The 23,730-nt window shown below is 40.7% G+C and overlaps 1 protein-coding gene across 1 annotated transcript in view; it reads left to right on the plus strand.

Moving 5' to 3' along the window:
- The window catches only part of LOC128697227 (uncharacterized protein F54F2.9), an 86,799-nt gene that overhangs the window by 37,087 nt on the left and 25,982 nt on the right, over positions 1 to 23,730 (plus strand). Inside the window, exons 6-7 of the mRNA XM_053788818.2 lie at positions 9,830 to 9,952; positions 20,994 to 21,094. Of these exons, the coding sequence (XP_053644793.1) occupies positions 9,830 to 9,952; positions 20,994 to 21,094 (224 nt within the window). The remainder of the gene's footprint in view (positions 1 to 9,829; positions 9,953 to 20,993; positions 21,095 to 23,730) is intronic.

A 23,730-nucleotide genomic window follows, 5' to 3' on the forward strand; every position in this document is an offset into this window, starting at 1 on the left:
CCCTTTCTCAAAGCAAATCTAATTATCATCTATTCCTCAGGTGCTCTATAACCCTTATGGGTTTAGCACTTACCCATGAATATATTCTTTACTTCAAATTCAAATTCAAATTTATTTATTTATTTGCAAGTAGTACACTGAGATTATGTATTTACAATAATGAGTTGCAGTGTAAAGAGAGCCTCTATTATGCCTAGGCATTATGGGCTGACTTAATTTAATGGCTTACTGACTACTTAACACTAAAGAAATTTATCATAATTGTACAATAGTTCTATTAATTATAAATGAATCTAATTTATATAAACCAAAGGATATATTAATTTTTTTTTCAATAAGTCGGCCGTCTCCCACCAAAGCAGGGTGACCCAAAAAGAAAGAAAATCCCCAAAAAGAAAATACTTTCATCATCATTCAACACTTTCACCTCACTCACACATTATCACTGTTTTTGCAGAGGTGCCCAGAATACAACAGTTTAGAAATCTTCTTTCTTTTAACACACTGGCCGTATCCCACCGAGGTGAGGTGGCCCAAAAGGAAAAACAAAAGCTTCTCCTTTTACATTTAGCAGTATATACAGGAGAAGGGGTTACTAGACCCTTGCTCCTGGCATTTTAGTTGCCTCTTACAACACGCATAGCTTATGGAGGAAGAATTCTGTTCCACTTCCCCATGGAGATAAGAGGAAATATACAAAAACAAGAATTAGTGAGAAAATCGAAGAAAACCCAGAGAGGTGTGTATATATATGCTTGTACATGTATGTGTAGTGTGACCTAAGTGTAAATAGAAGTAGCAAGACGTACCTGAAACCTTGCATGTTTATGAGACAGAAAAATGGACACCAGCAATCCTACCATCATGTAAAACAATTACAGGCTTTCGTTTTACAATCACTTGGCAGGACGGTAGTACCTCCCTGGGTGGTTGCTGTTTACCAACCCACTACCTATAAGTTTAGAAGTATATACGTAAAAAATACACCATATATCCCCCAAAGGGTTGTAGAGGTGGTTTGGACATGTAGAGAGAATGGAGCGAAACAGAGTGTATCAGTCTGTAGTGGAAGGAAGGCGGGGTAGGGGTCGGCCTAGGAAAGGTTGGAGGGAGGGGGTAAAGGAGGTTTTGTGTGCGAGGGGCTTGGACTTCCAGCAGGCATGCGTGAGCGTGTTTGATAGGAGTGAATGGAGACAAATGGTTTTTAATACTTGACGTGCTGTTGGAGTGTGAGCAAAGTAACATTTATGAAGGGGTTCAGGGAAACTGGCAGGCCGGACTTGAGTCCTGGAGATGGGAAGTACAGTGCCTGCACTCTGAAGGAGGGGTGTTAATGTTGCAGTTTAAAAACTGTAGTGTAAAGCACCCTTCTGGCAAGACAGTGATGGAGTGAATGATGGTGAAAGTTTTTCTTTTTCGGGCCACCCTGCCTTGGTGGGAATCGGCCAGTGTGATAATAATAAAAAAATATCCCCCAAACTGCCAGTATCACAAATCCCTCCTTTAGAGTGCAGGCATTGTACTTCCCATTTCCAGGACTCAAGTCCGGTTATATAAAATAACCAGTTTCCCTGAATCCCTTCACTAAATATTACCCTGCTCACACTCCAAGAGCTCGTCAGGTCCCAAATACCACTCGTCTCCATTCACTCCTATCTGACACGCTCACGCACGCTTGCTGGAAGTCCAAACCACTCGCCCGCAACACCTCCTTTACCCCTTCCATTCAACCTTTTCGAGGACGACCCCTAACCCGCCTTCCTTCCCCTACAGATTTATATGCTCTCCATGTCATTCTACTTTGATCCATTCTCTCTAAATGACCAGACCACCTCAACAAACCCTCTTCAGCCCTCTGACTAATACTTTTATTAACTCCACACTTTCTCCTAATTTCCACACTCCGAATTTTCTGCATAATATTTACACCACACATAGCCCTTAGACAGAACATCTCCATTGCCTCCAACTGCCCCTTGCTGCAGCATTTACAACCCAAGCTTCACGCCCATATAAGAGTGTTGGTACTACTGTACTTTCATACATTCCCTTCTTTGCCTCCATAGATAACATTTTTTGCCTCCACATATACCTCAATACACCAGTCACCTTTTTTCCTTCATCAATTCTGTGATTAACCTCATCCTTCATAAATCCATCCGCTGACACATCAACTCCCAAATATCTGAAAACATTCACTTCTTCCATACTCCTCCCCAATTTGATAATAAATTTTTCTTTATTTAAATCATTTGATACCCTCATCACCTTACTCTTTTCTATGTTCACTTTCAACTTTCTACCTTCACACACACTCCCAAATTCGTCCACTAACCTTTGCAATTTTTCTTTATAATCTCCCATAAGCACAGTATCATCAGCAAAAATTAACTGTGTCACTTCTCATTTTGTATTTAATTCCCCATAATTTAATCCCACCCCTCTCCCGAACACCCTAGCATTTACTTCTTTTACAACCCCATCTATAAATATATTAAACAACCATGGTGACATTACACATCCCTGTCTAAGACCTACTTTTACCGGGAAGTAGTCTCCCTCTCTTCTACACACCCTAACCTGAGCCTCACTATCCTCATAAAAACTCTTTACAGCATTTAATAACTTACCACCTATTCCATATACTTGCAACATCTGCCACATTGCTTCCCTATCCACTCTATCATATGCCTTTTCTAAATCCATAAATGCAATAAAAACTTCCCTACCTTTATCTAAATACTGTTCACATATATGCTTCAATGTGAACACTTGATCTACACATCCCCTACCCACTCTAAAACCTCCTTGCTCATCCACAATTCTACATTCTGTCTTACCTCTAATTCTTTCAATATTAACCCTACTGTACACTTTTCCTGGTATACTCAATAAACTTATTCCTCTATTATTTTTACAATCTCTTTTGTCCCCCTTCCATTTATATAAAGGGACTATACACGCTCTCTGCCAATCCCTAGGTACCTTCCCCTCTTTCATACATTTATTAAACAAAAATACCAACCACTCCAGCACTATGTCCCTCCCTACTTTTAACATTTCTGTCATGATCCCGTCAGTTCCAGCTGCTTTACCCCCTTTCATTCTATGTAATACCTCACGCACCTTCCCCACACTCATCCTGTTCTTCTTCACTCCTAAAAGATGGTATACCTCCCTGGCCAATGCATGAAATTACCGCCTCCCTTTCTTCATTTACATTTAAAAGTTCCTCAAAATATTCTCGCCATCTACCCAAAACCTCCCTCTCCCCATCTACTAACTCCCATACTCTGTTTTTAACTGACAAATCCATACTTTCCCTAGGCTTTCTTAACTTGTTTAACTCACTCCAAAATTTTTTCTTATTTTCATTGAAATTTCTTGACAGTGCCTCTCCCACTCTATCATCTGCTCTCCTTTTGCACTCTCTCACCACTCTCTTCACCTTTCTTTTACTCTCCATATACTCTGCTCTTCTTATAAGACTTCTACTTTATAAATACCTCTCATAAGCTACCTTTTTCTCTTTTATCATATTTTCAAAAAATACTTTTTATGAAACATGATTCAATTATATTCCTGTTGACAATGGACAACAGGTTCAAAAGTAAATATTGAAATTATATTATGGGAATATAACATTGTGATTTGCTAAAAGTAATTTACAGTATGAGAATGCTACAATTTGGTGTAGGGTAATACTGTTTTTGGTAGGTATTTATATTTCTATGTGGTAATTAGTCAGTGTATGAACTTGGGTGTTCGGGAGAGGGGTGGGATTAAATTTTGGGGAATCAAATTCAAAATGGGAATTGACACAGTTATTTTTTGCTGATGATACTGTGCTTATGGGAGATTCTAAAGAAAAATTGCAAAGGTTAGTGGATGAGTTTGGGAATGTGTGTAAAGGTAGAAAGTTGAAAGTGAACATAGAAAAGAGTAAGGTGATGAGGGTATCAAATGATTTAGATAAATAAAAATTGGATATCAAATTGGGGAGGAGGAGTATGGAAGAAGTGAATGTTTTCAGATACATGTACTTGGGAGTTGACGTGTCGGTGGATGGATTTATGAAGGATAAGGTTAATCGTAGAATTGATGAGGGAAAAAAGGTGACTGGTGCGTTGAGGTATATGTGGAGTCGAAAAACGTTATCTATGGAGGCAAAGAAGGGAATGTATGAAAGTATAGTAGTACCAACACTTTTATATGGATGTGAAGCTTGGGTGGTAAATGCAACAGCGAGGAGACGGTTGGAGGCAGTGGAGATGTCCTGTCTAAGGGCAATGTGTGGTGTAAATATTATGCAGAAAATTCGGAGTGTGGAAATTAGGAAAAGGTGTGGAGTTAATAAAAGCATTAGTCAGAGGGCAGAAGAGGGGTTGTTGAGGTGGTTTGGTCATTTAGAGAGAATGGATCAAAGTAGAATGACATGGAAAGCATATAAATCTATAGGGGAAGGAAGGAGGGGTAGGGGTCGTCCTCAAAAGGGTTGGAGAGAGGGGGTAAAGGAGGTTTTGTGGGCGAGGGGCTTGGACTTCCAGCAAGTGTGCGTGAGCGTGTTAGATAGGAGTGAATGGAGACGAATGGTACTTGGGACCTGACGATCTGTTGGAGTGTGAGCAGGGTAATATTTAGCGAAGGGATTCAGGGAAACCGGTTATTTTCATATAGTCGGACTTGAGTCCTGGAAATGGGAAGTACAATGCCTGCACTTTAAAGGAGGGGTTTGGGATATTGGCAGTTTGGAGGGATATGTTGTGTATCTTTATACGTATATGCTTCTAAACTGTTGTATTCTGAGCACCTCTGCAAAAACTGATAATTTGTGAGTGTGGTGAAAGTGTTGAATGATGATGAAAGTATTTTCTTTTTGGGGATTTTCTTTCTTTTTTGGGTCACCCTGCCTCGGTGGGAGACGACCGACTTGTTGAAAAAAAAAAAATGAACTTGGTCGTCTAGTCTTGAGGTTTTAAGATTTAGGTAATTGGGAGATTTATTGGTAATGCTAAGTATTGAGTATTTAGTCTAGGGTGATTAAGTGGCTTTTGAGAAGAGTCTTAAGTTGATTTTCAGACCGGGATACTTAAATATTTCTGGTAATGAATTCCAAATTTTGGGGCCCTTTATGTGCATAGAGTTTTTACACAGTGTGATATGGACACGGGGTACATCAAAAAGAGATCTGTGTCTTGTGTTGTGCTCATGTGTCCTGTTTAGGTTGGTGAGGAGAAGTTTGAGTGGGGGTTTATGTTTGCATGTATTGTTCTATGTATGTTGTACGCACATGAATAAGTGTGGATGTTCTTTATGGTGAGCAAATTTAGACTTTTGAATATTGGTGGAGTATGCTGTCGCGAGTGGGAATTTGTTATCATCCTGACTGCAGCCTTTTGCTGGGTTATTAGTGGTACTAGGTGATTTAATGTTGTTGATCCCCATGCACAAATTCCATATGTGAGATAAGGGTAGATGAGTGAATGATACAGTGCCAGGAGAGCTGACTGTGGAACATAGTACCTTATCTTTGATAGTATGTCTACAGTCTTAGAGATTTTCTTGGTAATTTGTTGTATATGTGTCTGGAACTTGAGGCTACTGTCAAGGTGGATTCCTAGGAATTTTTCCTCTGCAAGTCTTGTGACGGGTGATCCGTTTAGCATTATGTTAAGTGTAACATTTGCAGCTCTGTTTCCAAACTGAATGAAATAGGTTTTGTCAGTATTCAGGGTAAGTTTATTAGTCATCATCCAGGCAGATATTTTCTGCAATTTGGCATTGACAGTGTTGGCGAGTATGACTGTGTTTGGGTGGGAGAAGACATATGTAGTGTCATCTGCAAATAATATGGGTTTGAGTAGCTGTGATACATTCGGTAGGTCATTGATGTAGATGAGAAAGAGGAGTGGTCCAAGGACGCTTCCTTGTGGGACTCCTACTGTGATTGGTTGAGCGGAAGAGTTTGCATCATTTGTGTACACATATTGAGTTATGTTACTAAGGTATGACTTTAGATAGTTGAGGGAGTGGTCTCTTATACCATAGTATGTTAACTTAGTGTGGAGCAATTTATGGTTGACTGTATCAAAAGCTTTACGTAAATCGTAATAAAGTTGGTAGAATTACCGACAATATGTAAAGTAAAAGGACACAAGTGCAACTAATGTGACATTTATTGTGGCAACGTTTCGCTCTCCAGGAGCTTTATCAAGCCATTACAAACAATACATGGACACAGAGGGTATATAAAGGCTCAGAGTGAGGTGAATACTAGTGAGGTACCATTTCGATGTTCACTAGTGGTAGTAGTAGTAGTAGTAGTAGTAATGGCTTGATAAAGCTCCTGGAGAGCGAAACGTTGCCACAATAAATGTCACATTAGTTGCACTTGTGTCCTTTTACTTTACGTAAATCATCGAAAATTCCCAGCGGGACTTCTTTCTTCTAGAGAGCCGTATACACTGTATATTAGTTCTAGCATGTATATGATAGCATCATTTGTGCTTCTATTATTCCTGAATCCAAACTGACAAGGGTTTAATATGTTGTGTGAAACGAGGTAGGAATAGATCTGTCTATGAATTAATTTTCAAAGATTTTAGAGAGCAGTGGTAAGTTAGATATTGGTCTATAGTTATTCAAGTCAGCTTGGTCACCTCCTTTGTGGAGCAGGGTGACCCTCGCTATTTTGAGAATTGCTGGGAAGGCGGATGATTCAATGGATTTGTTAAAGAGTGTTGCAATAATTGGTGACAATACTTAAGAAGCTTTTTTGTACATAAAGGTTGGCAAGTTGTTTATGTCTCCTGCCTTGTTTTTAAGGGTGTTGATGATGAATGAGACTTCTGTTGAGTTGGTAGGAACTAGGAATAGTGTATTCGGGTAGGTGCTTGTGAGGTAGTCTGATGGACAGGTGTTTGAGCTTGGGATTTTGCTCGCTAGGTTCTTTCCTATGATAGAGAAGAAAACATCGAGTCTGTTTGCTGCTTCAGTTGGAGTGAGTAGGGGTTCGTCTGATTTTGTTAATTTGATTGTTTTGTTTTTGGATATCTTTTTAGTTCCAAGAATTTCAGATAGAGTTTTCCAGATCTTTTTCATATCACCTTCGATGTTTTGTGTCCATCACATGTGAATAATCTGCAGTACAACTTTTGCCTATCAAATAACATCAAAGAATGTGCATTGATGCTTTGGGTAAGGGCTCTTCATCCAAGAAATTTGAGCTAATTTCCTCTTGGATACGACTGTTGCCTCCTGTTCCCATGCAATGTATGATCCCTGTAAGCCTAGTGCTTCACAGTGATTGTGATAGTATAAATTGACCCTCCATATAATGTCTCAAATTCCAGACCCATATACAGCAAATATCCAAAAAAGTCTCCAAAACAGTAGGCATCCTTTCAATGATATGGTACTATGTACCTTAAACGGCTCTTCTTGCTCTGTACCACTCTCATTTACCCTTACCTCACCTATGGTATTTGTGCACGAGGCTCAACCGCAGCAAATCACCTTAAACGTTTAATGACCCAACAAAAAGCTGCAGTGCGATTGATTATCAACTCCTGCACTAGACAGCACACTTCACCGCTTTTTAAAAGCCTTAACTTGCTTAATATACAAAACATCCACACTTATTATTGTGCCTACTACACACACAGCATTATACTCAAATATTAACTCTCCTCTCAAACTCCTCCTTGTTAACTACAACAGAACACACGGGCGTAACACATGGTACAAATCACTCTTCGATATCAGTTGTGTCCATCTCTCCCTGTCAGTGGCGGCTTGTAGCGCCAGTAATACCTATATTATCGTACTGCATCGAACTTCTGTTTTTAATAATTTTTATCTCATTTCAACAAAAAGATGAAAAAGCCGCTTATAAATACATTGAAAACAACATACAACAGGTTTTCCCTGTAATATATTTGTCAGTTGCAAATTATTTTGGTGTAAAATTGATGAAGTCATACGTCTAGCAGTGAGCATCTGGGGGACTGCAGCTCTGCAGCTCCTATGGACGAGATGCCACTGCTCCCTATGCAAAAATACTATGCACATAAGGGGCCCGAAGATCTGGAATTCATTGCCTGAACACACTAAAGGGCCCCTTCTGCCTGCAAATCAATTTAAGGCCCAACTTAGAAATCGCCTCATCACTCAAAATTAACCTGACAAACATTATACTTAACACCTACCAGTTACTCAAAAAACTCCTAAATAATTTATGACTGCTCAACTATTTGATCATTTCATACTTAAAATTCTTTCAATTTCATTATTGTATATTGTGAATATCAAAATGGTATACAATACCGACAGGTTGGTAGGCAAGACACATAGGCAACAGCTAGGCAACTTTATTCTGAAACGTTTCGCCTACACAGTAGGCTTCTTCAGTCGAATACAGAAAATAGGCAGGAACAGTAGAGATGTGAAGATGATGTAATCAGTCCATCACCCTGCAAGTCGTAGATTTGAGGTTGTCAGTCCCTGTGCTTGATTATTGCTCAACTATTTAATCATTACTTCAAACTTAAAATTGTTTCAACTCCTTTGTTTTAAATTGTGCTACTGTATTACTGTATTTTTTATATACTATATCAAAACTGTAACTCTTATCTACCTAACTCATTAAAGCCATATAGCATGAAGTAGTTGAATATCCAGTTTTCTTGTATTCACTGTAACTCACCTAATGACCATATGTACAATTACAGCACTGTTATTGCCTTATTAATCTTAAGTTAGTCTTAAGTTTGCCCGAGATGCTCTGCATATAAAGTGGCTTTTGTTACACTCCTTTGTACAAACGTTTATCGTGATAAAATAACAATGTTTGGTTATTCTATTACCTTCTTTTCAGAGGGGCTACGTGGGTTGTATTATTCCCTCCAATAAGTTTTGTGACAAATATGAAGTATTTCTTCCCCTTGTATTATAATGTAGGTTCATCTTTCACCACTTTGAATGCTGTGTCATCAAGTTGTGTTGAAAAGGTGCACTCTGTAGCACAAATAAAACCTATATAACTTGCACATAGGGGAGAGAAAAGCATATGACATTTCAGTCCGATTTTGACTATTTACAGATTCACAAAGTTGGACTGAAACATTGCTGTAAGCTTTTTTCTCACCTGTGTGCAGGTTATTTGTGTATTGGTGCAGTCACAAAATTGTGTCTTTTTGTTGTGCAAAGTGTTATTTCTTCACAATTGTTGACAGCACTCCATTTTGATCCGTCATCTATCTTTCTCGACTTTTATTTACTTTGTTACTGAAAAGCCAGAGCACGTACAGAACTCCCTGAATTAAGAGCAAAAAGTCACAACACCGTGACTGGAACAAAACACAGATAACTCGCACTTAGAAGAAAAATAAAGATTCTTTATTTCAGCACGATACAATGCTTGTACATAGATGGGTGACCTTTAGGCATGCGTGCACAGGACGTCATAGTATGCAGAGAAACTTATGACGATGTTTCGTACCCATGTGGCCCATTAACTAATCATACAGTGTGTGACTAGTTAATATGTGACTAGTTAACCCTTAAACTGTCCAAATGTAGATCTATGTTTTCTTTTACATAAGAAAGCATGTAAAACCGAACGTAGATCTACATTCGGAGTGCTACGGGAGCGAACATAGATCTACGTTTGGACAGTTTAAGGGTTAATAGTCCGCGGTTCAAGTCAGACCAAAATGTTATTAGTTTCTTTCTCCTATGTGTGGGTTATTTGTGTGTACACTCCCTAAATTGGTTTATTTCATATTTGAGGCTTAAGATTAATTTCAATTAATGATGATGCTTCATACAGGAAGAAAAACGGAAAGAGAAGAAAGCAAGTCGGAAAGAGCGGAAAAGAGTCAATGTGCTTCCAGATCTTTCTAATGGTGAATGTATATTGGTGGCGGTGGATGGACCTGAGTCCGATGGACAAGTAAGTAACATGTACAGCAATTCATGATTATTGTATACAGGTGCTCCTAAACTTGCAGTGGTTCATTTTATGATATTTAGACTATATGATGGTTCAGACGCAGTTACTCTGGAGGTGAAACTAAAGATATTTATCCAGCATGAAGGTCTGTTGCTTGTATTCATTTATTGATTTTTCAGTACTGGTATTTAGTTATAGTAATTATTTGTATATTTACTTATTCAGTGAAAGTAGTTACAGGTCGACCATCACTAATCCGGCAATCAGTTATCCGGTTCCATCAGTATTCCGGCACTAATTTCAGCTAGCATAATTTAAAATTTCATCATTATATTGACTCAGAAATTGTGCAGATGGTTGTAAATCTACAGTAGCAAGCCAGTGGAGGAGAAAGCAGTGACGAAAACGAGGAAGATGCAGCAGAAAGAATCTCAGTTGATAGGTTAATTAAGTGTATTCTAACCTAACCACTCTGTAATCTGGCAAACTCACTAATATGGCACACTACAGGTCCCAGTGATGCCGGATTAGTGATGGCCGACCTGTATTTATTTACAGTGGACCCTCGAGTTTCAAACTTAATCTGTTCCAGGAGCTAGGTCTAAAGTCGAAATGTTCGAAAGTCGAACCAATATTTCCCATAAGAAATAATGGAAATACAATTAATCCATTCCAGAAACCCAAAATATTCACAAAAAAATACACTTTATAGAGATTACATTCTAGTTTTACATTTTTTTTTTTTCAACAATTCGGCCGTCTCCCACCGAGGCAGGGTGACCCAAAAAAGAAAGAAAATCCCCAAAAAGAAAATACTTTCATCATCATTCAACACTTTCACCACACTGACACATTATCACTGCTTTTGCAGAGGTGCTCAGAATACAACAGTTCAGAAGCATATACGTATAAAGATACACAACATATCCCTCCAAACTGCCAATATCCCAAACCCCTCCTTTAAAGTGCAGGCATTGTACTTCCCATTTCCAGGACTCAAGTCCGACTATATGAAAATAACCGGTTTCCCTGAATCCCTTCACTAAATATTACCCTGCTCACACTCCAACAGATCGTCAGGCCCCAAGTATCATTCGTCTCCATTCACTCCTATCTAACACGCTCATGCACGCTTGCTGGAAATCCAAGCCCCTCGCCCACAAAACCTCCTTTACCCCCTCTTTCCAACCCTTTCGAGGACGACCCCTACCCCTCCTTCCTTCCCCTATAGATTTATATGCTTTCCATGTCATTCTACTTTGATCCATTCTCTCTAAATGAACCAAACCACCTCAACAACCCCTCTTCAGCCCTCTGACTAATGCTTTTATTAACTCCACACCTTCTCCTAATTTCCACACTCCAAATTTGCTGCATAATAATTACACCACACATTGCCCTTAGACAGGACATCTCCACTGCCTCCAACCGTCTCCTCGCTGCTGCATTTACCACCCAAGCTTCACATCCATATAAGAGTGTTGGTACTACTATACTTTCATACATTCCCTTCTTTGCCTCTATAGATAACGCTTTTTGACTCCACATATACCTCAATGCACCACTCACCTTTTTTCCCTCATCAATTCTATGATTAACCTCATCCTTCATAAATCCATCCGCCGACACGTCAACTCCCAAGTATCTGAAAACATTCAGTTCTTCCATACTCCTCCTCCCCAATTTGATATCAAATTTTTCTTTATCTAAATCATTTGATACCCTCATCACCTTACTCTTTTCTATGTTCACTTTCAACTTTCTACCTTTACACACATTCTCAAATTCATCCACTAGCCTTTGTAATTTTTCTTTAGAATCTCCCATAAGCACAGTATCATCAGCAAAAAGTAACTTTGTCAATTCCCATTTTGAATTTGATTCCTCATAATTTAATCTCAGCCCTCTCCCGAACACCCTAGCATTTACTTCTTTTACAACCCCATCTATAAATATATTAAACAACCATGGTGACATTACACATCCCTGTCTAAGACCTACTTTTACCGGGAAGTATTCTCCCTCTCTTCTACACACCCTAACCTGAGCCTCACTATCCTCATAAAAACTCTTTACAGCATTTAGTAACTTACCACCTATTCCATATACTTGCAACATCTGCCACATTGCTCCTCTATCCACTCTATCATATGCCTTTTCTAAATCCATAAATGCAATAAAAACTTCCCTACCTTTATCTAAATACTGTTCACATATATGCTTCAATGTAAACACTTGATCTACACATCCCCTACCCACTCTGAAGCCTCCCTGCTCTTCCGCAATCCTACATTCTGTCTTACCTCTAATTCTTTCAATTATAACCCTACCATATACTTTTCCTGGTATACTCAGTAAACTTATTCCTCTATAATTTTTACATTCTCTTTTGTCCCCTTTCCCTTTATATAAAGGGACTATACATGCTCTCCGCCAATCCCTAGGTACCTTCCCCTCTTTCATACATTTATTAAATAAAAGTACCAACCACTCCAACACTATATCCCCCCTGCTTTTAACATTTCTGTCATGATCCCATCAGTTCCAGCTGCTTTACCCCCTTTCATTCTACGTAATGCCTCACGTACCTCCACCACACTTACATTCTGCTCTTCTTCACTCCTAAAAGATGGTATACCTCCCTGGCCAGTGCATGAAATTACCGCCTCCCTTTCTTCCTCAACATTTAAAAGTTCCTCAAAATATTCTCGCCATCTACCTAATACCTCCCTCTCCCCATCTACTAACTCCCCTACTCTGTTTTTAACTGACAAATCCATACTTTCCCTAGGCTTTCTTAACTTGTTTAACTCACTCCAAAATTTTTTCTTATTTTCATTAAAATTTCTTGACAATGCCTCTCCCACTCTATCATCTGCTCTCCTTTTGCACTCTCTCACCACTCTCTTCACCTTTCTTTTACTCTCCATATACTCTGCTCTTCTTATAACACTTCTGCTTTGTAAAAACCTCTCATAAGCTACCTTTTTCTCTTTTATCACACCCTTTACTTCATCATTCCACCAATCACTCCTCTTTCCTCCTGCCCCCACCCTCCTATAACCACAAACTTCTGCCCCACATTCTAATACTGCATTTTTAAAACTATTCCAACCCTCCTCAACCCCCCCACTACTCATCTTTGCACTAGCCCACCTTTCTGCCAATAGTCGCTTGTATCTCTCCCGAACTTCCTCCTCCCTTAGTTTATACACTTTCACTTCCCTCTTACTTGTTGTTGCCACCTCCCTCTTTTCCTATCTACCTCTTACTCTAACTGTAGCTACAACTAAATAATGATCCGATATATCAGTTGCCCCTCTATAAACATGTACATCCTGGAGCCTACCCATCAACCTTTTATCCACCAATACATAATCTAACAAACTACTTTCATTATGTGCTACATCATACCTTGTATATTTATTTATCCTCTTTTTCATAAAATATGTATTACTTATTAACAAATTTCATTCTACACATAGCTCAATTAAAGGCTCCCCATTTACATTTACCCCTGGCACCCCAAATTTACCTACTACTCCCTCCATAACATTTTTACCCACTTTAGCATTGAAATCCCCAACCACCATTACTCTCACACTTGATTCAAAACTCTCCACGCATTCACTCAACATTTCCCAGAATCTCTCTCTCTCTCTACACTTTTCTCTTCTCCAGGTGCATACACGCTTACTATAACCCACTTTTCACATCCAATCTTTATTTTACTCCACATAATCCTTGAATTTATACATTTGTAGTCCCTCTTTTCCTGCCATAGCTTATCCTTCAACATTATTGCTACTCCTTCTTTAGCTCTAACTCTATTTGAAACCCCTGACCTAATCCCATTTATTCCTCTCCACTGAAACTCTCCCACCCCCTTCAGCTTTGTTTCACTTAAAGCCAGGACATCCAGTTTCTTCTCATTCATAACATCCACAATCATCTCTTTCTTATCATTTGCACAACATCCACGCACATTCAGACTTCCCACTTTGACAATTTTCTTCTTATTCTTTTTAGTAATCTTTACAGGAAAAGGGGTTACTAGCCCATTGTTCCCAGCATTTTAGTTGACTTTTACAACACGCATGGCTTACGGAGGAAAGATTCTTATTCCACTTCCCCATGGATATAAAAGGAAAAGTAATAAGACCAAGAACTATTAAGATAAAATCAAAGAAAACTCGGATGAGTGTGTATAAATAAACGTGTACATGTATGTGTAGTGTGGCCTAAGTGTAAGTAGAAGTAGCAAGACATGCCTGTAATCTTGCATATTTATGAGACAGACAAAAGACACCAGCAATCCTACCATCATGTAAAACAATTACAGGCTTTCGTTTTACACTCACTTGGCAGGACGGTAGTACCTCCCTGGGTGGTTGCTGTCTACCAACCTACTACTAGTTTTACATATACACAACAAACATACGTACTAGTAGAATTAGTAATAAATTTAAATAAACATATGAAATAACATTTTTACTTACCTTTGTTGAAGATTGGTGATGGCATCTGGAAGAGAGGGAGGAGGCCAGAGGGAGTTGGGGTTATTATTTGGAAGGAGAATCCCCCCTTCATAAGGACTTCAGGCATTACAGCCTTCCCTGGGGTTACTTCCCTTCTCTGTCTTGTAATGCCACTAGGACCAGCTTGAGAGTCAGTGGACCTCTACAGTCCTCTGTTTCTGGCGCCTCTTTAACATTTCCCTGAAGTGGGACATGGTTCTGTCACTGAACTTGCTGCAGAGATGGCTTGTTTCAGCTTGGTCATGGTGATACTTTTCAACGAAAGTTTGCAACTCATTCCACTTTGCACTCATGTCCTTAATCACTGAAGAAAGCACCTCCTCCACTCCCTCTTCCTCCTCTGAAGCAAGTTCCCGAGCTGTGGTCTGATGTTGTTCCAGATGAAGCTCTTCAAGCTCTTCAGTGGTTAGCTCTTCCCTGTGTTTGTCCACCAACTCTTCTACATCCTTGCCACTCACCTCCAGCCCCAGGGTGTTCCCCAATGCCACAATAGAGTCCACAACAGGCAGAGGGTCAGCTGGGTCAGGGTCAGCCTCAAACCCTTCAAAATCCCTCTTTTGGACACAATCTGGCCACAATTGTCTCCAAGCAGAGTTCAAAGTCCTGGAAGTCACTCCCTCCCAAGTCTTACCTATAAAGCTTATGGAGCTGTAAATATTGAAGTGATTCCTCCAGAACTCTCTTAGGATCAACTTAGTGTCTGTGGTCACTTCAAAGCACTTTTCAAACACTGCTTTTGTGTAGAGTTTTTTGAAGTTAGAAATGACCTGCTGGTCCATGGGCTGGAGGAGAGGAGTGGTGCTAGGAGGCAGCAACTTCACTGTGATGAAACTGGAGTCCCTAGACAGGAGGTCTACCAAGTTTGGAGGATGAGCAGGAGCATTGTCCATTACCAGGAGGCACTTGAGTGGCAAATTATTTTCCAAGAAGTACTTTCTCACACTGGGGCCAAACACTTCATGGACCCACTCTTTGAAAATTTGCTTTGTGACTCATGCCTTATTATTAGCTTTCCACAAGACACATAACTTGTTCTTAATGACATTGTTTTTCTTAAACACACTGGGATTTTCTGAATGATACACAAGTAAAGGCTTCACTTTAAAATCACCACTAGCATTAGCACACAACAAAAGAGTAAGCCTGTAAGCTTGTGTCCTGGAAGTGCCTTCTCCTCCTGAGTAATGTAGGTCCTCTTTGGCATTTTCTTCCAAAACAGGCCTGTTTCGTCACAATTGAACACTTGTTGGGGTTTGAATTTTTCAGGAGGCCTAGTCACAGACCGGGCCGCGGGGGCGTTGACCCCCGGAACTCTCTCCAGGTACCCCTTAAACTCCTGTACAAACTTCTCAGCTGCCCATTTGTCTGAACTGGCTGCTTCACCATGCCTTACAACATTGTGTATGCCACTACACTTCTTAAATCTTTCAAACCAGCCTTTGCTGGCCTTAAATTCACTGGTTCCAGGAGTTTTTTTTACCAGGTTGGCATGCAACTTCCTTGAATTTTCACAAATAATTGTCCCCGAAACAATATCACCTGCTATCTCCTTATCCTTGTTCTTCACCAGCAACAACTTCTCAACCTGATTGACTGTCTGTGGTCTATTTTTGGTTAACATATCAACACCTTTCGCAACATCAGCTTCCTTGATTTGTTCTTTCTTTGCCAGGATAGAAGCGATAGTTGACTTGTTTTTTGCCGTACATCCTGGCAAGCTCAACAAGTCTCACACTGCTCTCATATTTTTGTATTATTTCTGTCTTCACATCTATGGTGTTTCTCAATTTCTTTTCCACAGGGGTACCACTAGCAAGTTTCTTTGGGCCCATGGTAGCTTATTTCACAGTCGCACAAGCACTAAACACTATGAATTAATAGTGAAATGTTTGAATGAGCATGTGGGTTAGTGTTCACTCAAGCATCAACAAAGCCAGACTGCTCACAATGCCTGCACAGGGATGTGGACAGAGCAGGCTGGTGGACAGGTCTGGTACCTGGCGGTTCGAAAGACGGGTAGAGTTCGATACTCGGAACAAAATTGGTTTGAAAAGAGCGGTTGAAACTTGAAAAGTTTGATGATCGGTACGTTCCAAACTCAAGGGTCCACTGTATTTATTTAGCATATATTTATTTATTTTCATATAGTCAGACTTGAGTCCTGGAAATGGGAAGTACAATGCCTGCACTTTAAAGGAGGGGTTTGGGATATTGGCAGTTTGGAGGGGTATGTTGTGTATCTTTATATGTGTATGCTTCTAGACTGTTGTATTCTGAGCACCTCTGCAAAAACAGTGATAATGTGCGAGTGTGGTGAAAGTGTTGAATGATGATGAAAGTATTTTCTTTTTGGGGATTTTCTTTCTTTTTTGGGTCACCCTGCCTCGGTGGGAGACGGCCGACTTGTTGAAAAAAAAAAAAAAAAAATATTTATATTCATTCTCCATGGGGAAGTGGAACAGAATTCTTCCTCGGTAAGTCATGCATGTCATAAGAGGTGACTAAAATGCTGGGAGCAAGGGGCTAGTAACCCCCTTCTCCTGTATACATTACTTAATTTAAAAAGAGAGTCTTTCGTTTTTTTTTTTTTTGGACCACCCTGCCTCAGTGGGATACAGCCAGTTTGTTGAAAGAAGAAGACTCAAATTAGACTTAGGGCGGTTTCATCAGAATGCAACCCCATCGTTAGGAGACGAGCACTTGTATTTTTTATACATTAAACCCTCAATTTTAATTGAGATGAATTAGGAAGGAGTGTGTAGCAGGTAGTGACCATTGTGGCAGGTAGTGACCATTGTGGCAGGTAGTGACCATTGTAGCAGGTAGTGACCATTGTGGCAGGTAGTGACCATTGTGGCAGGTAGTGACCATTGTGGCAGGTAGTGACCATTGTGGCAGGTAGTGACCATTGTGGCAGGTAGTGACCATTGTGGCAGGTAATGACCATTGTGGCAGGTAGTGACCATTGTGGCAGGTAGTGACCATTGTGGCAGGTAGTGACCATTGTGGCAGGTAGTGACCATTGTGGCAGGTAGTGACCATTGTGGCAGGTAGTGACCATTGTGGCAGGTAATGACCATTGTGGCAGGTAGTGACCATTGTGGCAGGTAGTGACCATTGTGGCAGGTAGTGACCATTGTGGTAGGTAGTGACCATTGTGGCAGGTAGTGACCATTGTGGTAGGTAGTGACCATTGTGGTAGGTAGTGACCATTGTGGTAGGTAGTGACCATTGTGGTAGGTAGTGACCATTGTGGCAGGTAGTGACCATTGTGGCAGGTAGTGACCATTGTGGCAGGTAGTGACCATTGTGGCAGGTAGTGACCATTGTGGCAGGTAGTGACCATTGTGGCAGGTAGTGACCATTGTGGCAGGTAGTGACCATTGTGGTAGGTAGTGACCATTGTGGTAGGTAGTGGCCATTGTGGCAGGTAGTGACCATTGTGGTAGGTAGTGACCATTGTGGCAGGTAGTGACCATTGTGGTAGGTAGTGACCATTGTGGCAGGTAGTGACCATTGTGGTAGGTAGTGACCATTGTGGTAGGTAGTGACCATTGTGGTAGGTAGTGGCCATTGTGGCAGGTAGTGACCATTGTGGTAGGTAGTGACCATTGTGGCAGGTAGTGACCATTGTGGTAGGTAGTGACCATTGTGGTAGGTAGTGACCATTGTGGTAGGTAGTGACCATTGTGGTAGGTAGTGACCATTGTGGTAGGTAGTGACCATTGTGGCAGGTAGTGACCATTGTGGCAGGTAGTGACCATTGTGGCAGGTAGTGACCATTGTGGCAGGTAGTGACCATTGTGGCAGGTAGTGACCATTGTGGCAGGTAGTGACCATTGTGGCAGGTAGTGACCATTGTGGTAGGTAGTGACCATTGTGGTAGGTAGTGGCCATTGTGGCAGGTAGTGACCATTGTGGTAGGTAGTGACCATTGTGGCAGGTAGTGACCATTGTGGTAGGTAGTGACCATTGTGGCAGGTAGTGACCATTGTGGTAGGTAGTGACCATTGTGGTAGGTAGTGACCATTGTGGTAGGTAGTGGCCATTGTGGCAGGTAGTGACCATTGTGGTAGGTAGTGACCATTGTGGCAGGTAGTGACCATTGTGGTAGGTAGTGACCATTGTGGTAGGTAGTGACCATTGTGGCAGGTAGTGACCATTGTGGTAGGTAGTGACCATTGTGGTAGGTAGTGACCATTGTGGCAGGTAGTGACCATTGTGGTAGGTAGTGACCATTGTGGAAGGTAGTGACCATTGTGGCAGGTAGTGACCATTGTGGTAGGTAGTGACCATTGTGGCAGGTAGTGACCATTGTGGTAGGTAGTGACCATTGTGGCAGGTAGTGACCATTGTGGCAGGTAGTGACCATTGTGGCAGGTAGTGACCATTGTGGCAGGTAGTGACCATTGTGGTAGGTAGTGACCATTGTGGCAGGTAGTGACCATTGTGGTAGGTAGTGACCATTGTGGCAGGTAGTGACCATTGTGGTAGGTAGTGACCATTGTGGTAGGTAGTGACCATTGTGGCAGGTAGTGACCATTGTGGCAGGTAGTGACCATTGTGGTAGGTAGTGACCATTGTGGCAGGTAGTGACCATTGTGGTAGGTAGTGACCATTGTGGAAGGTAGTGACCATTGTGGTAGGTAGTGACCATTGTGGCAGGTAGTGACCATTGTGGCAGGTAGTGACCATTGTGGTAGGTAGTGACCATTGTGGCAGGTAGTGACCATTGTGGTAGGTAGTGACCATTGTGGCAGGTAGTGACCATTGTGGTAGGTAGTGACCATTGTGGAAGGTAGTGACCATTGTGGAAGGTAGTGACCATTGTGGAAGGTAGTGACCATTGTGGAAGGTAGTGACCATTGTGGAAGGTAGTGACCATTGTGGAAGGTAGTGACCATTGTGGTAGGTAGTGACCATTGTGGAAGGTAGTGACCATTGTGGAAGGTAGTGACCATTGTGGAAGGTAGTGACCATTGTGGAAGGTAGTGACCATTGTGGAAGGTAGTGACCATTGTGGAAGGTAGTGACCATTGTGGAAGGTAGTGACCATTGTGGAAGGTAGTGACCATTGTGGAAGGTAGTGACCATTGTGGAAGGTAGTGACCATTGTGGAAGGTAGTGACCATTGTGGAAGGTAGTGACCATTGTGGCAGGTAGAAATGATGTTTTGCTGTCATCGTAATAATAACAGACAGATCTGTAAGCAGTGAACTATGTTCTTTGTTTCTGAATCAAGTGACCAAGCAGATTTCATCCTGTATGTCTGAAATTCATTAAATCAAGCATTTACCTGTACTTCTGTTAATCAAACACCTGTAGGAAAGTGACCTCCTTGGTAGGACTTTACATTTTAAGTCATTGCCTAGTTGTGCATTTTTAGATCTAATGCACTGTACCACAAAGGTTGAATGTGTCAAAGACTGTAACATTCTCTTCTCAATAGATAATACAATCTAAACAGTAAGACCATAACTAATACTCCACAGATTGGGGAATACGTTACTGTAATTAATATTAATATGTTGTGTGGATGTCAGTTATTGTTGAATCTCTGTCCTTGTTTTTTTTAGTTATTTGTTTATGAACAGCGTGATTCCTCTTTTTTTTTTACTTGTACTTTTAATTGTATATGTCTGTGTGTACTTGCTTACATTCCATTATTTTATCCCTTGCACCCCTCGACGAGGTGCCTTGGTACTAGTGAGTGGCTTTTGATCCAAGGAAGTGACCTGTCCTCTTTCTTGAATTAAACCTGATTGCCTTCCATTCCCTATGCTACATTGCATGACCCTTATGTGTTTAGTGCTTCCCTCAAACTGCAGTAATACTAGTTTTTCCCTTGCTATGTTAATACATAGTTATGCATTGCAGATCAAGCCACATGAGGATGGAAATCTTGAGCTCTAGATCTTTTGCACTCTCATGTGTCGTCAGGAGCTATGCTGTGTTGCAAAACAGCAACAGATTGGAGGGAAATTCTCTGAGGCAGCGCAGAAGGTATCAGTGGCAGCCATGACGCAGTGTCATGGGTCACCATTGATACCCTCTGCCTTACCTCAGAATTTTCCCTCCTGTCTGTTGCTGTCTTGCAACATTGCATAGCTCCTGATGACACACTAAGAGTATGAAGGATACACAAATAACCCGCACATAAAAGAGAGAAGCTTACGGCGACGTTTCGGTCCGACTTGGACCATTGACAGTCACACTAACAGAGGTGGAGCAGGACGGCTATATATAGGCAGGAAGAGGTGGAGATAGTAGTAGTAGTAGTAGTAGTAGTAGTACAAGAAATGTATATATCTCTCTTTTATGTGCGGGTTATTTGTGTATCGTTCCAGTCACGGTATTGTGCCTTTTTGTTATTTAAGTATGAAGGATCTAAAGCTAAAGATTTCCATCTCCATGTGGCGTGTTCTGCATTGTTAAGAGCACCTGTTTGTGATTGTATTACATAGTTGTTCATACGTTTGCTATAGCACCAGTTCTACTTACAGGGTGCGAGGCGCATTAAGCCTGTTGCTACTTCAATACCAGTGATCACTGGGGGTCCATGGACAGATGAGGACTTCTGTGAACTTGCTCGTCTCATGGCAAAGTATGTTGGCGTTTTTATGCTTGCTCTTCATTGCAGTTTACTTTGATAGTATACAATTGTGGGGTAGTAAGGGTAAATTCAACATTTTGTATAGTATAGTAAAAAATAATTTATAACAGTGAGCATGTAAAAACAACAGTAACTAACATTATTATTTTTTATTAACACTTTGGCCATTTCCCACCAAGGTAGGGCAGTCAGACAAAGAAGAAACATTTTTTATCATCACTCACTCCATCACTGCCTTGCCACAGACATGCCGACACTATAGTTCAAAAACTGCAACATATCTTCACCCCTCCTTCAGAGTGCAGTCACTGTACTTCCCACCTCCAGAACTCAAGTCTGGCCAACCACTTTTCCTGAATCCTTTCATAAATGTTACTTTGCTCACACTCCAACAGCACGTCAAGTCATAAAAACCATTTGCCGCCACTCGCTCCTACCTAACATGCTTACGCATTCTTGCTGGAAGTCTAATCTTCTCTCACACGAAACCTCCTTTACCCCTTCCCTCCAACCTCTCCTAGGACAACCCCTACCACTCCTTCCTTCCACTACAGATTTAAACGCTCTCCAAGTCATTCCGTTGTATTCCAGCCTCTCTGTATGTCCGAACCACCTCAACAACCCCTCTTCAGCCCTCTGGATAATACTTTTAGTAACCCGCACCTCGTCCTGATCATCAGACTACAGATTCTCTGCATTATATTCACATCACATGTTGTCCTCAGAAACATCTCCACTGCCTCCATCCTTCTCGTTGTTGCAACATTCACCACCCGTGCTTCACACCTCAAGTTTTTTCTTATTTAAAGTAGGAATGGGCATGGGAATATTGACATTTTTATTGTGTCCTCAGCCTTTAAGTCCTACAGTAATTGAATTTTTAAATTCTTGATAAAAAAAAATGACCAGATTTGTTGACAAATACAATATACAAAAACAAGTTTTCTGTGCATTATGTTCTGTTGAATAATTTCCCCCATTTAGTATTTTTCATTAATGTAAATACCTAGTGAGTCTTTATTTATGCTGAGATTTGAGGTGTGTTTGCCTCTATATATTAACTCCTTTAACCCTTTGAGGGTCGGTCATGTACAAGTACGCCATTGTAGCCAGGGTCGGTCACATATATGTACTTTTAAATTCTAGCGCCTTCAAATCTGGTGGAAGAAAGCTGGCAGGCCTACATATGAAAGAATGGGTCTGTGTGGTCAGTGTGTGCAGTATAAAAAAATCCTGAAGCATGCTGTGTATAATGAGAAAAAAAAACTTTGACTGTGTTTTTGGTTTAAAACAGCGACTTCCTAGTGTATTTTCGTATGGTATTTATGATTGTATTCTCGTTTCCTTGATCTCATTTGATAGAATGGAAGATATATTACAGAAATGGAGATGATTTTGATTGGTTTCACGATGACAAGTACCTTGAAGTTGAGCTCAAAGTAGCAAAAATGATTGATTTTTGCCGATGTTCAAGAGTAAAGAAATCAAGCCATGTGTCCAATACACGTCAACTGGTGAGTCTGATACTCTTTCACAAGTGCGTTGACATCACTTATACCGTTTTTTAAAAATTCAAATTGGAAAGCAAAAGTAATGTAAGAGGGACCTAGAGACGTGACTAATAAGCACAGAAAATGTTATTTTAGTGCCAGGAATGTGTGTCTTATTTATTCTGGACCCTATTTCGAAATTGGCATCTTTTGAAATTTGTGTGTAAGTTTATTCAGGTACACACAAATACAGTTACATAGATTATCATACATAGCAGCATATGTGTAGAGAACCTAGAATAACCCAAAAAAGTCAGAGTGACTTATTTCCATTGGGGTCCTTTTACCTTATTATTATAATATAAAGGTTATAATATTTTCTTATTATTCTATAATGAAGATAACATCTTATTATCATACTAAAAAGACTATCTACTACATGAGGGTCATTAAGACTATCTACAATACGAGGGTCATTACTAGGAATAAGGTAAAATTTACACGTATGTTAGATAAAAAATAGAAAATCATTCCCCTCCCTTTCTGTAGCTACATTCATCAGACACCTATTGGCACTCTTCTTGAACTGGTTCATGCTATGACTGGCTTTGACATGTGCGGGCAGTCTGTTCCATTTCTTTATTTTTTTTTTTTTTTATTATCACACCGGCCGATTCCCACCAAGGCAGGGTGGCCCGAAAAAGAAAAACTTTCACCATCATTCACTCCATCACTGTCTTGCCAGAAGGGTGCTTTACACTACAGTTTTTAAACTGCAACATTAACACCCCTCCTTCAGAGTGCAGGCACTGTACTTCCCATCTCCAGGACTCAAGTCCGGCCTGCCGGTTTCCCTGAATCCCTTCATAAATGTTACTTTGCTCACACTCCAACAGCACGTCAAGTATTAAAAACCATTTGTCTCCATTCACTCCTATCAAACACGCTCACGCATGCCTGCTGGAAGTCCAAGCCCCTCGCACACAAAACCTCCTTTACCCCCTCCCTCCAACCCTTCCTAGGCCGACCCCTACCCCGCCTTCCTTCCACTACAGACTGATACACTCTTGAAGTCATTCTGTTTCGCTCCATTCTCTCTACATGTCCGAACCACCTCAACAACCCTTCCTCAGCCCT

This window comes from Cherax quadricarinatus, chromosome 89 (assembly GCF_038502225.1).
Source record: "Cherax quadricarinatus isolate ZL_2023a chromosome 89, ASM3850222v1, whole genome shotgun sequence".
Taxonomy (NCBI): Eukaryota; Metazoa; Arthropoda; class Malacostraca; order Decapoda; family Parastacidae; genus Cherax; species Cherax quadricarinatus.